Genomic DNA, 14,716 nt, shown 5'->3' with positions numbered 1-14,716 from the left:
TGGTCTCTCTCCATCTTTCCTCTTGGCCCCTTCAGGCCCTGGGAGGCCACAACTGGGTCACCCCAAAGCTTCTCCTCTCCACCTGAACAATCCCAGCTGTCCCAGCCTTTCCTCCCAGCAGAGCTGCTCCATCTCTGATCCTCTTGGTGCCTCCTCTGGACTCTCTGCAGCAGCTCCCTGTCCTTGCTGGGCTGTTCCCCAGGGTTGACCTGCAAGCTTAAATTAAATCTAACTTTTCTCTTTTTCTCATTTTGAAGAAGTTCCCCTTCCTTTCCAGAAGCCACAGATAAAAAGCACAGACAAAAGCAGGTCATTTATGCAGTTGGGATGTGGGACCCGACCTCTCTTGTCTTCTCTGGGGGTACAAGAAAGTGTTTTAGGGACTGATGGGAAAAATCAAGGCATGAGATTGATTATCAAAAGGCATATACTTTCTGAATTCAGCCCTGTCATTGTCAAACAGCTTTTAGCACCTTCTTTGGTTGTTCAATACAATGCCTGGCTGCTGCAATCTTAGTTTGCTGTTGTGCCCAATGTTTATGCAGTTTATTTAAATGAAAACTGTAAAATTCAAATATCCTGACAGACTGGGTTGTTAACAGAGTAAACTGTCAAAAACCACAATTCCTTTCATTTATTTGTGGAAAAAAAAGCAAAAAAAAGCCACCTTTGAGGAAGGGGATAAAAATGTTTTGAAAGAGCAGCAAGAGAGCATAATGAACCCGAGCACAGAGGAAAGCAGACTATTCTTATCAATGATGTCTCTCAGGAACAACAGATCCGAAAAAGAATTGAATTTCATCAGGAGCTGATCACAGTGCTTACTAAATTGCTTTTTCTGTATCTGACATGCTCGATAAGAAGCGTCCCCAGCAGGGTCTCTGTGCTGGAGACTGAGCGAAATGCATTATGCGATGGAGCCATCTCCGCAGCAATCCACGCACAAGGGGAATTCAGTCCAGAGGTTCTGCTCCTTCCAGGGTGATGGCTGTGATTAGAGAACAATCAGCACTTCCTTTCTGACGGTCCATTTCTCGCTGCACAAACCACGAAGGCTGTTCCCTCGATTATCCTTCCCACTCTCCCGATTTCTGAGCTGCAGGGGAGCAAGGTGTAAAACCTCGGACAAACACCTGCTTCTGCTTGACACAGACCCGCAAAAACTTAGGAAATATTTAAAATTCAGCATAGCACTACCCTGCTGTCTTACAGAGTCACTTGTATTTTCATTTCTAAGAGACTAAGTCATTGCAATCAAAAAAAAAAATCTATGAAACATTAAGCCCATCTTATTCCCTCGTATTTCTCAAGAGGGATGATTCTCAATATCATATCTATCTACAGTTATATAGAACATATTTCTTTTCCTAAGAGGCTGATGGCTTCTTTATGCCTTTAGAAAAATTAACCCCAAGGTAATACCCTAGGAAAGGCACAAGGAGTTACAGTCAAAGGTATGATTCCACAGCACCTTCCAGCCTGAGGAAAATTATAAAATATGAGAAAGACCCTTTGGGAAAATCTAACCAGTACCACTGGTGGGACCTTTCTTATGAAACTCTGTGGCTCTTATAACCAATTTATTATGTTGCTTTAATGGCAACATTAACAGTGGCATCAATGCCACTTTTAGATTTAAGGTTATAGGGAAAAACTAATTTTTTAGGTGTATTTTGGGTGTATTTTCAACAAATTTGGGGCAGTTGTGCAGAGGTAACGTGTGTGTGCAGGTGGACACACCCCCTGTGACACACCCTTCATCCATAAGCTCCTCCTCGCATCTTTTTAGAGGTGCAGTGAAATTTTACATTTAAAGGCTTTTCTTCCTAAACCCCAACACCCTCCCAGGACAAAAAGCAGGAATCATTTACCAGGCACGCTCCTGCCTATCCAGCCATAAGAGCTGCCTGGAACCCAAGCACTGTTGTACTGCCTGGGGTGTTACTGATGCAGAGCCAAAGGCAGATTGACCACAGGTTCTCCATTCAGGAGAGGGCGTTCCAGCTCACCCTGAAACTCCTTGTTCTCTACTGGAAGGAGCCCTGGGATTTAAGGGAGGGTTTCTACAGAAGCACTGCCAAAAGCATGGAGCAGAGTCAAACAAAACTGTCCTGGAAATGCTGACTTTCAAACTGAAACAGGGTAGGTTTACTGGGATATTCGGGAAAAATCCTTACCTGGGAGAGCGGTGCAGGCCCTGGCACAGGGTGCCCAGAGAAGCTGTGGCTGCCCCTGGATCCCTGGAAGTGTCCAAGGCCAGGTTGGACGGGGCTTGGAGCAGCCTGGGCTGGTGGAAGGTGTCCCTGACATGGCAGGGGGTGGCAAAGAGATGGGCTTTGAGGTCCCTTCAACCCAAACCATTCCCTGATACTCTGATGATGCCCCTTCCCAGCCCTCCATCGCACAGCCCATGGCTGGAAGCAGGGGAATGGTCTCAGGCACAGGACAACACACTTTCCCTGGTTTCTCCATGTTTTTGGCAGGGGTTCAGGGCACTGGGGGAAAACTGAGCTGCTGGGCTGAGCCAGCGAGGCTCCTCTGGCTGCTCCCTCCCCGCGTGATCCCAGCACGGACAGCACAGCTGGGAAAGCCCCTCAAGGACCCTGGGAATGAGACAACACCAAGGGGACATCTGAACCACAGACTGCACAGACCAAGGAGACCCCCAGATCGGCCTTTGGAGGCCAGGGACAACCAACAAATCCAGGAACACTTTAGTGCCTCCAAGGGTTCTTCAACACTTCCACCCCGGAGCCGAAATTCCCTCTGGTGCTTCCCTCTCCTGCTACCTGCACATACTCCTCAATTAAAGCCTTGCAGATCACCACTGATGGATTGCAGAACTACTACTCTGCGTTGTGAAAACAAGCTGAAAGAAAAGAGAAAGAATCCTTCCTGACCCCTAATGATCAGCTCCAGTTTACCAGCATAACCCAGGCACTGCAATAATTATCTCTGCAAGGATCGGGGATATGACAGGGATGAGAATTCTTCTGAAGCGAAATTGGCCAATAAAGCAGCGCTGCCAGAGTATTTTGTCTAAATGTCAACATCTGAAACCTTCAAACGCTTCTCAGTGGCATTTAAGGATCAAATAAATTGCTGCACATGCTTCCCCTCTGACAACAGCTCCACTTCACACGGCTCCAGGGCAGGGAAAACAGGAGTGCACACTGGGGAAAGTGGCTTTCTGTCATGGCAATTAGCCAAGAGAGCAGTGAAATCCCACAGGTGGCTGGTTGTTCATTCAAGGTACACACCAGAGCTCAGGACGAGACAGAGGTGGTGCTTTCCCAGGAACTCTTCCCTATCTCCTCAGGCCCCAGGTTTTGAGGAAGGAAAGGCTCAATCCCTTCAGACCTGACGTCACAGACAGCATCCAGTTTCAAAACAGTTCGGTTTTACCTGTTTATTCCTCTCTTACTCTTGATAATTGATCACATCTTAGATTAGCTCTCCAAAATTTCACTTCAGAGCTTGATAAATACTCAGAAAATGTGCCTGTTTTCACCATCAGCCAAATACCCAGCCCAGAGTGAGTCCCTGGGAGCTCCTCCTGTGCCAGCAGGGTGTATCCTAACGAACAAAAGGTATTTCTCTCACCCCAAACACAACTTCAAACCTGATCTGCAAAGCCATATTTTTCTGTTCCTAATTTCATTTTTCACCAACATCCAAATCTCCATTTTCAGGCCAGTTTGATCCTTTTTCCCTTCAAACCTCCACTTGTGCATTTTAAGAAAGATTAGTTCTATTTTTTTTTTTTTTATACTAGACAGAAACTCTATTTCTGAACCACAACTGGGTTCAAATCACCCAAGAAGAAAGTACTCTCCAGACTATATTCCCTAATTCTGGGACCTTGCTATAATTTTCCCAACCAGCCCCACTGATAACTGAAACACTTTGGAAGTTAAAATCATGGTTTTGGTGGCTTTTGAAGGGCAAACATCCAGCTTACCCTCTCCTCTCTCCGAAATACATCTGTATTTAAAGTCACAAGTTAATCTTACACTCTGAACAGCGACTGTCCTGCCTGATCAATGTATCAGGGAGGTGTTTTCCTGGCTGCTAAGGGAGATTATGGAAAACAAGACTCAGGTTCATGCATTTACATATTAAAGTTACTGACAGTTTTACTGACAGTTCATTTTAATTACTTGCCTTGGTATCCTCCCAAATACATAAAATTTAATTACCTGTAGCCACACATCTTTGTAATTTTAACCTTTTCCTGCTTTGCTACTTTGCAGTGACATTTCCTTTAAAAAAAAAAAAAAAAGGGCTCTTCCTATCAAGAGATTGCATGTGGGAGACAGACAATCAATCAGAGAAAGGAAAAGAGAGGGAAAATCACAACAGCAGACTCTGAACACCTTTTATGGTTCCTCATCATGCACTAGCAGATAATCAATAGCTTATCAAAGCTGTCCATTTTGACTTTGCCGAGTTATTAATTCAAAATCACTAATTCAAGTTACAAACCAGCCCAAGGTTGTAAATCTTCTGTGAACTGTGCTTGTTTAACTTTGTCCATTACCTTGGATTTACCAGCAGTCTGGTGACCCCTGTAGGGCTGCAGTTTGAGAGGAAAGAGGGGGGGAAAAAGCAAGTGAAAAGTTTGTTTGTAAACTGCTCCCACGAGAGCATTTTATCATTTGTAAACTGCTCCCACGAGAGCATTTTATCATTGCTTTCCACTGGCTTTCCCACTTCCAAAGCAACTCCAGATTGCCTATCAGTTCATCTTGCATCTATGCTTAAATTTAGTTACAAAAACTGCTCTCTGCCTCTGTTGCCTGAGCTGCAAATCTCTTGGCCACAACTATTTGCCCTTTTCAGTAAAACCCACCCCGGCACTGCAGATGTGTCGTGGCAGGGAATCTGCAGTTCCCCTTCCCTCATCTGAGTCACCTACACTGCTAATGAAAAATTAAGGCCTGACAAAGATGGGTCAATTTGCTCATCTTTCAGTGGTAAAGGGACTGTCCAAAGCCTCGCTCCCGAGGTTCATTTCTAATTTACTCCACAAGCAACCCGAGCGTGTAGAGACACAGCCGATTTTTAGAGCATTTCTAGCGCTGTTTCTCGTTCTGTGGCTGGAGTGACAACACTGCCCTGTCCACCAAACAATCTGTGGCTGGGAATTGCCCAGGAGTCCACATTGATCTCACAGCCCCCAGCCCACAGCACAGGTTATCTTGCACCAAACGTTTCAGTTCAACTGAGGGCAGAGGCGGACTCTGATTATCCAAAACATACAAGTCACTTCCTTCTTCACCAAAATTATTTGTACGGAGAGAAAACATGCAGCCCTCCTAATGATGAGGGCTCTGTTTCCTCTGGAAGCCAGACTTGAAACATTTAATTATGCCAGGGGACAAAACTGTGCTCCATCATGGTCTAATTCCAGCGTGGAGTGTAAATACCATCCCCTACAAGAGCATCAGCCCCAAAAATTGGACAGCACCTATTCAGCTGAGACAGGAATAATCAGAAACAAATTAAATCCCAAATAATTTCCTGAAGCTTGGATGCAACTGAATCACAGCACATAAGACTCTACAGGCAGAGCAAGCCAAAGGCTGGCAAACCTCTTTTTACCATGTTTGAATAAAAAAGAACACCCAGATCTCGGTGCAAACAAGGCAAAGAAAATAAAGGCAGATTGAGATTCAACTGCTCCAGAAACCAACAACTTCCTAAATTAACCATTTAAAACGTTTGCAGTTTTAAATGCACCACACCTAACCACGAAAAAAGGAGATTTGGCAAGGAGAGCTGGCAACCTGAGCTCACTTTTGGTTTTCCTGCAGTCTGACTGCCGATAGGGGTAAATGTGTGGATCCTTCCTTGCCAGTGGATCCAACTGCTCTGGGTCTAAGGGAAAGCAGCTTGGAATGGAACCACCTCAGTAAATTGATGGATAGGTGCCAACTGCAGAGAAGGAATTGTGCAGGACTGAGCCAAAACATGGCTCTTCCCACCTACATGAAATGCTTTTCCTTCAGGGGTCGGCTGAGCGGACACCTTGCCCTGCAAAGCAGGAACTTCTCTTTCAAGCTATTGCTTCTGCAGAATTCATACTTCAGCTTTGTTCTAGATTCATGAATATTCCTTCTCATGCCCATTTCAAAATTAAAAAGCAAATTAAAAAAAGGAAAAGAAAAAAACCCAAAATACGATGTTAAACTGAAAACAGTCCTTTAGCCTGTGGAGTAGGGTAATGGAAGCTATGTAGCAGCTTAATAGTAGGTTAATAAAGAATAAATATAACACATAAAAACATAAATAAAGGATAAATGTAATACAGGTGTTTCCTAGTTGAATCTTTTTAGGTACCATCCATATCTTCTCAAGGAATTATCACTTAAAAGTCGAGTAAATGTTTGAAACACCAAGGTGTAACTTCTCCCACTTTGGTTTATCAATATTTCTGCAACCAGATAAACAGCAAGAAGTTCACAGTTTATCACCAGAACCAGATCACATTTCTCACGGTGCAGTTTGATGGAAAAAAAAAAAAAAAAAAGCCAGAAAGCAAAGCAAAGAAGCTGAACAGAACCTGAGCTGACTGCAGCTTAGGAAGGTACATGAAAATATTTTATAACTCAGCACAGGGCAGATTTCTCCAAGCCTGGGCACTCTCCCTGGCAGACACTGCTCTGTCTTCCAGTGGAGCAAGGACAGGAACAGGGATAGAGCTGCGTTCCCCTCAGCTGGAGCACAGCATCCCCAGAACTGCGTGGTTTGCTTTAGAACCCGATAAAAAAAGAGAAGGGAATGACCAAAAATTAGTTATTAACAATTCCTGCCTCCCCTGCCCCTGTACTGGGAACTGGAGCAGATCTGTGCAGGCAGAATGGGGTCATACTGGTCATACTGGTCACCCTGCATGCTCTGGGTGCTCTGGAACCCCTGTGGGGCCACTGAGCCCAAACCAAGTCAATGCAGAACCCAAAGAGGTAACATCAGTTTAAAGCAAAATGCAGTTATAAAGATTAATCAAGTGTCAATGTGTGTGGGGGGGGTGTGTAAGCCAATGTACCAAGACTAAATCTGGATCATCTCTCCCTTTCCCTTGACCCAGCTCAGGTGTAACTGCAGCAGGACCCCTGGGGCAGACAAAGCAAGACACCAAAATGTGTGGGATGGGAAAAGACTGCGAGGCACAGGACAGCGAGACAGACAAGGCAGGAACAGCAGGGACCTCCACACTTACAGCCTCAGCCTCCCCCATCTCCTGGCTGCAGGAGGCAGGACACAGAGTGTGCCCTGCAGCGAGCCAAGCCATGACCTGAATGTCAATGCCTGACATTCTTTTAACATCATCTTCATGTCCAAGACAAGCAGGTGGGTAATACCTCGTGGATCCACTGGCTCTTCCTTTCTCTGTTCTTAAATATGTGAATCAAAGGTCATATAGCCATTGAGAAATTCCTCTCTCTGCTCCCCCCGCCAACAGAGATGCACATCTCCATCACAGCTGGAAGGAAGGGGTGTCAGCACCACCTTGCACCAAGAAATGACCACGTTCTCACCTCATTTGGGGATTCACTGTGTACACTGAGTGTGAAACGAGCCTCACACTCACCTTTCTCCCTATTTATGGATACCAACCTACACAGTCAGTACAAGCACCTACATGGGATAAACCCCCTCTGCTCTGCAGTGCCTCTTGATCCAAACCTGATCACAGCAACAAAACACCTTCCCAGGGACGAGTGGCTAACGCTTCCTCTTCCAAAAAAATATCTCTCCTAAGGCTTATAACAACCCTGCATGGAATAACACGTCAAGTCCCTTCCCAAAAGTGCTTCTTTGGGATACTCTGAGAGCGAGACACAGACAGAGTGGGAAAAGCAATTCCACAGTCCACCAAATTTCAGTGAGACTCAGCCTGTGAGTAGTTTGCCCCTGGATCAAAGCTGGAATTTCACCACACGGATCCTACTTTGGTTTTCCTTTGCTCGGCACCCAAAAGGCAGCACAAAGCACGCAGCACCTTCCCATTACACCTCTTAGCTGTGTCCACAGAGACAGAGGGCAGCTGCTTGCAAATCAAACCCATCAAACCTGCCAAAACCCCGAGGACTTACGGGGTCAGTGAGTTCGGGCAGGCTGGCCTGGTAGGTGAGGGGTCTGCAGTCACGGGTGTTGGTCACCAGCACACAGGGCAGGAACATCGGTCCCAAATCGTCCCCATCCAGCACATCCACTGTCAGGGTGGTTGTACTCGTCCTCCTCTCGTTCAGATTTTGGGCTCGGTCCTGTGGAGCAAACGGGGAGACTTTTCAAGTCAGCACCTACTGAAAAGTTTGAAGCAGAGCTAAGGACAAAACACCATTATCCACATTCCTGCTAATTACAGGAACTCGGGAATACAACTAGGAGGGAGAAGTTGAGAAATGCTGCAAGACGTTCTGTCACTCAGAGGTTGGGAAATCGGGATTATGACATCTGTAAAAATGCAGCAAATTTGTAGAGGATAAAAAGCCCCTCGTGCCTTATGGATAATGTGAAGTTGGGGGGGTTTTACCCAGCAGGAGCTGAACCCCACAGCACCAGGGGGATGGGGAGAGGAGCAGCTAAACAAGGTAAAGCTCAGGGGTTCAGATTAAAGACAATTTAGTAGGACAGCCATTAGCTGAGTCTTGCCCTCCTATCCTAATATAACACTAACAGAGAAGAAAAAAAGCGGAATTTTTAGTTATTTTATTTTTGTATTTATGCCATTTAATATCATCATCTGTATAAAAGGAATCGGGCACTGCTCTAAATCAGAGGGAATAAATATTTTGAAACTTCTTGGAACAGCTTCACATTTACAGCAAATTCAGGAATTTCTGCATTCAGCTTTCCTCAAGGTCAGTGATAAAAAACAATTCCAGCCACAAGGAGCAGCCTTCCTCAGCTAAACTTTCCTTACATTCCCCCAGTATGTGCCTTTGAGTGACACTGGATCAAAGCAGGTGCAGAGGAATTAATTCCATGCAGTATCTTCAGGATGCAAGAACAACGAACTGCTGATACTGTAACCAGTGGAGCAGAAGTGTGATTGCTCACTGCAGACAGCAGACAGAATGAAATGCACCCCGGGGTGTTTTATAATCCCAGAATGGTCTGGTTTGAAGAAAAGCCCAGCCCATCCCACGCCCTGCCACAGGCAGGGACACCTTCCACCAGCCCAGGCTGCTCCAAGCCCCGTCCAACCTGGCCCTGGACACTCCCAGGGATCCAGGGGCAGCCACAGCTTCTCTGGGCACCCTGTGCCAGGGCCTGCCCACCCTCACAGGGAAAAATTCTTTCCCACTATCTCCATCTAACCGTGCCCTCTGGCAGTGGGAAGCCATTCCCTGTGTCCTGTCCCTCCATCCCTTGTCAATGGTCTCTCTCCATCTTTCCTGCACACTCCCTTCAAGCCCTGGGAGGTCACAACTGGGTCACCCCAAAGCTTCTCCTCTCCATCTGAACAATCCCAGCTGTCCCAGCCTTTCCTCCCAGCAGAGCTGCTCCATCCCTGATCCATCTTGGTGCCTCCTCTGGACTCTCTCACAGCTCCCTGTCCTTGCTGTGCTGTCCCCAGGGCTGGGGCAGCTCTGCAGGGGGGTGTCCCCTGAGCAGGGCAGAAGCTCAGGCAGCGTTGAGAATGCTGAGCATGCCATAAAACATGTAAGAAAACAGCTTGTAAAATGTATCTGTGCTTCTGTATCAGGGAGATGACAGAGCCCCAAACGTGTGGATTCAGGAGCGAGATATCTCCAGTCGCCTCATTTCCCGAGAGCGACGTCGCATCACAACAGGGTAAACAACAAAGGAGAAGTTTTCATTTACAGCTGTTATCAGAAGGACAAAAAGGTAAAAAAAGCTTTCACAAGCCCTCAAGGGCACCAAAAAACTTCTCTGATGACAGATATCTGGGATATAGCTTAAACATCACTTTCCTTCTCGGTGTATCATCCACTGGCAGCCACTCTGGAAAAACCTCTCCGCGCACTCGGGATATGACTTGAAGGAAAAATCACCTCTTTAGAGCAAAAATGCATTTCAAACCTGAAGGATACAAGGAAATTGTATCCATTATAGTCCTTTGAGCTCAAATTAGCATTGCCAGATTTGTTAGAAAATGAACGCTTAGTGCCACCAGACTGCACTTTTCTGCATGGGCTGCACTGCAAATTTGTGACTTGCTCCTTGTGCCAAAGAGGCTGGCTTGTCACACACACTGAGCAGGCTTTTTTAACCAGTAATAATATGTCTGAGCTTTCAGCAGCCCAGATAAATCTTAAATTAGATCTTCGGGAGAAAAGGATTTATCAGGCCTGGTATTTCAGCAAGGCTTTGCCTTTGCTTGGAAAGGAAACTAAAACCCCACCTAAATCAGTGGCAGAAATAGCCTTTAAGAGATTTATACTACTCACATTTGCCTGAACAATGACAAAATAACGAGTCTTTTCTTCGTAATTTAGTCTTTCCCGCAGAACCACCGCTCCGGACAAAGTGAGAGGAATGTCAAAGGTCCTGTTGGAAGTCTGGAAAAGAGAAAACAGCCTGAAAAAGCTCAACATGCCTCACAGCTAAAATGGGTTTTAGATGGGCTGCAATGGGATGATCCCTTGGCTGCCATTCCAAGACATTCCATCTGCTCCTCAGATCAGAGATTTCAAAGTTTTCCAAGTTTTCCCCCCACCGATTTATTCCATAAGAACCCCACAAGAAATAACCTGTGCCTAACAGAATCCTCTTGGATTCCTGACATATCCACTGTTACTTCCAAGCACAAACTGAAGTCTGACTATTCTGCTTCTTTCCCATCTACCAGCCTGAATTTGCAGTGGTGTGTTCACAAGAAATTATCACATACTGGAGACTGAGAAAGCCACATTATTGTACTTATCTGCTCTTTATCCTGGCTTTCATGAGGGCAATGGAGTGGGAAACACACAGAGCACCAGGCACACACTCAGATGCCAGTTCATGCACATGTTCACACACCAGTGAATTCAGATTTCAGGGTAAATCAGGGTGCCAAATCAGGTGAAACCCAATTTGTCCTGTGGATTTGCTTACACAGACTCGGGTTACAAAGCTGGGGCACCGGTGGCAGGAGGGCACTGGCAGGATACACAGGTCTCTGACCTGACATCCAGCTCCAATTCTATCACATGAATCACATTAAAAAAATCCTTCCTTGTGTCCATTTACCATTAGAATACAGGTAACATTTGAGTATGTTGAACAGGCAGGAGCAGTGGAATATTCCCAGTCCTCCAGCAAATTATAAAGTGGGTTAAGCCCCCAGGAAAATAACAAATCAAATTACTCCCCAGAGAGTAATGCAACACCATTATGCACATTCCCTAATTCCAGATTATCTCAAAACGTTTTGAGTCCTCACCAAACACAACACAACCAACCTCCATAAAATCAGCAAGTAGGGAGGGAGTCCAGAACTGGTTTTCAGGATACATTTGTAATAACAGCCCTCAGTTATAAATAGAGCCCTCACTTTGCATCAGGAGACAGAATGTTTTTGGCAAGTGGAGTGACTTAATCCCCAGCTTTTAACAGCTAGGAAAAGTTTTATGGCATTCCCATTCCTTTACATGACAGCTAGGGCCCAGCCCTACAGTATGTCTGGCACTGATTTTTCTCCTTGGCTTTTATATATCTTCCCAATTAAACACAAAAATAATAAAGCTAAATTCAATTTCTAGAAACACCTCTTGTTTTTATAGGTTTGGGTTTGGTTTGTTTGTTTTTTTTTCCAAATGCCTACATTAGTCTCCAGTGAAACTTGTGGTGGTGGTGCTGGGTGGATGGCCCACAGAATTCCACAGAATATTTTAAGCTGGAAGGGACCCACAGGGATCACTGAGTCCGATGGACTTGATGATCCTAAAGGCCTTTTCCAGCTCTAACAAGTCCATGATGATGAGTTGTAATCAGTCTGCTTTTCTAAGGCAGGAAATGGTCCCAGTGGTGTCAAACAACACCATGGGCAACTTCATCCCACAACAAGAAGCAGAAAGCAGAGATGTCTTCCACTAAGCTGCATTTTGGAGCCTGTTTTTCCTCAGTTTGAGGAAGAAAACCCCCTTGCAGCAGGTATTACACAGGAACTTTCTGGCAAGCTGACAGCAGAGATGAAGCAGCTCAGTGTGAGGATAAGTCATGCCTGCCTTGCACACGCTCCACGTGCAGTGTTGGGCACATATCAACAGATGAGAGCAGCAGATTTATTTAATCTGGGATACAAAATACTACAGCAAAGGTGCAATAAAGCATCTTTATTTCAAGGAGATGCTTTCAGAATGGTTTCCCAGGATGCTTTTGTTCAATGCAATGAACAAAGACTTAATAGTAACTTAAATACAAAGCAGCCCTTCTACTTCACTGTGGCTCAATACATCTTGGTAGAAATACCTTTTAAAAATTGTTTTAATTGTTTTTAGTACCCAAACACAGTCGATGCATGCTGAAGTGTTTCACTCTTTTACAACACGTTCAATTTTCAAAGTTATCTGGAAGAGGCATTTCATGGAAGAAGTATTTTCTCAGTGCAAATGTTTTCATCACAGTCTTTACTGAAAAAGATTATTTAAGCTGGTTTTCTTTGCTACTGTAAGTTAAGGGTAATACAAAAGAGTGGAGGAAAACCTCAGAGCTTTTTTGGGGATTTTCTTTGAGAATTTGAAACTACTTGTCCATTCCTTTCAGTCCTCCCTGTCTTCTATTTACTTTCAAATATTTGTGGTAGTGGAACAGCATTTATGGATTGTTTTTTTAGTCGTGTCAACACTTCTGTCATGCAAACAGTTAAACCAGGATGTTGGCAGAACATTTCAGTGCTCACTATTTCCCCAGAAAACCCTTCCCTTTGTTTATAAAAGTTCAGGGAATAAATGTTTCGGCCACACATAACGAAGTCACACACAGCACAAGGGACAGCTGACAGCGTGACATGAAGGACATAATTTTACTCTTTTCAGGAGAATCATAAAATGGTTTGTGTTGGGAGGGACCTTAAAGAGCACCCAGTCCAACCCTCCTGCCGTGGACAGGGACACCAACTGGACCAGGCTGTCTCACTGTTGGAAGTGACAGAACTCAAGAGACTGCTCAAGTCTGTGCGACCAACTGAATCTCTGAAAAAGACTGCAAACTTTTAAACCCCCAAATAATTCCAAACATACTGAAAATATAAAGCCAGAAAATCCCCCATCTCCCACAAACCTATTCTACCTTTGGGCAAAAGACACTGCCTCTTTCCTAGTTCCCCCCAGACAAGATTACGGCTTAAGCTGCTGCAGAGTTTTCCAAGGAACCACCTCTGTCCTCCAAACTTGCAGATATAATAAGCAAATATTGCACCTCAGCATGCCAGTATGCAAAAATCAACAATCACCCCACTGAAAAGTGAAAAAAGAAGGGTCTTGCATCATTAGTTCACAGTGCATTATTCCCTGGCACTGTTGCTATTCCACACAATTCCGCCTCCCTCAAAGTACAAGCAACAAGTGTAATTGTAGCTGTTTCCATCTGTGCTGAACCCAGTGGGAACAGGACTGAAGCCCTTCTGGGTGCACAGCTCTGATGGTGCCAGCTGAACCCCAAGCTGTGTGCCTGCATTTCCAACCCTGCTGGAAACCAGCCTGCTGTTTTCCCACAAAACCATTTCTGCTCCAGTTAACTGCCCTTCAGGAAAAGCAGGGAATTTCAGAGAGAGGTTACAAAATCTCTGTTTCACCCCCCCAGACACACCTGAACATCTGTGAAAAAGCAGGTGAGGGGCTGCTGAACAAACTGCCCCAGCAGCTGATCCACCAGCACTGCGCTCACAGCCCAGGGTTTCAAAGGAGCGTTGCTAAAAGGACTCCAAATTTGCTACACAGATGCACTTGGACACTTCCCACAAATCACCCACGTGCAAGACCTTGTTCTAGTGGAGAAAATCCCCCCCATCTAACCATAAAGAGAAATTATTTTAGTACCTTTAAGCTGTTTGCTATAAAATTGTGTGTTTGCAATGATAAACTACACTTTCGTTTTAATAATATATAACCCTTTAAAACAAACAAACAAACAAAACCAAAAAAAACACAGTGATCTTTAAATATAAATGTCTTTGTGAGGAAAGCCAGAAGGTCTCTTTTGAGAGCAATTTAGCCATGTCTCTGAAGATCTCTTAGCTGTGAGTCTATTAAGTGTAGATGTGGAGGAGCGAATCCAGCTGCCTGAAATGCCTTCCAAAGCCAAGGTGAAGTGTGTGAACAACGCTGGAGCAGGCAGGGGGTGATTAATCACAGAATCCTGGAATGCTTTGGGTTGGAAAGGACCTGTAAGAACACCCAGTGCCTCCCCCTGCCACGGGCAGGGACACCTCCCACCAGCCCAGGCTGCTCCAACCTGGCCTTGGACACTTCCAGGGATCCAGGGGCAGCCACAGCTTCTTTTTATATATATATATAAATACAGACACAGCTGGAGAAAAGAGCCATCAATGGATTTACCTTGTCATTAGGATTGTACTGGATGACATACTCTATCTGGCCGTTGGGACCATCATCGATGTCAGTAGCACCATTGTTTCCAGAAAATCCCGTGAAGATGGTGGTTCCCACTGGAGTTAACTGCAACAACAGCGACACACAGACATCCATTAAAACCTGAGGGCATACAACAAACAGTTAAACAACTCTTTGAAGTCTTTTTT

The 14,716-nt window shown here is 45.1% G+C and overlaps 1 protein-coding gene across 7 annotated transcripts in view; it reads right to left on the bottom strand.

Moving 5' to 3' along the window:
- The window catches only part of PCDH15 (protocadherin related 15), a 460,568-nt gene that overhangs the window by 120,192 nt on the left and 325,660 nt on the right, over positions 1 to 14,716 (bottom strand). For all 7 annotated transcript variants that reach the window (XM_050305502.1, XM_050305496.1, XM_050305499.1 and 4 more), the window contains 3 exons: positions 14,514 to 14,633; positions 10,422 to 10,532; positions 8,100 to 8,270 (listed from right to left, as the gene is read on the bottom strand). In XM_050305502.1, coding sequence (XP_050161459.1) covers positions 8,100 to 8,270; positions 10,422 to 10,532; positions 14,514 to 14,633 — 402 coding nt within the window. The remainder of the gene's footprint in view (positions 1 to 8,099; positions 8,271 to 10,421; positions 10,533 to 14,513; positions 14,634 to 14,716) is intronic.

This window comes from Myiozetetes cayanensis, unplaced genomic scaffold, assembly GCF_022539395.1.
Source record: "Myiozetetes cayanensis isolate MyiCay16 unplaced genomic scaffold, myiCay2020 scf10, whole genome shotgun sequence".
Classification (NCBI taxonomy): Eukaryota; Metazoa; Chordata; class Aves; order Passeriformes; family Tyrannidae; genus Myiozetetes; species Myiozetetes cayanensis.
This window is presented reverse-complemented; position numbering and strand designations above follow the sequence as displayed.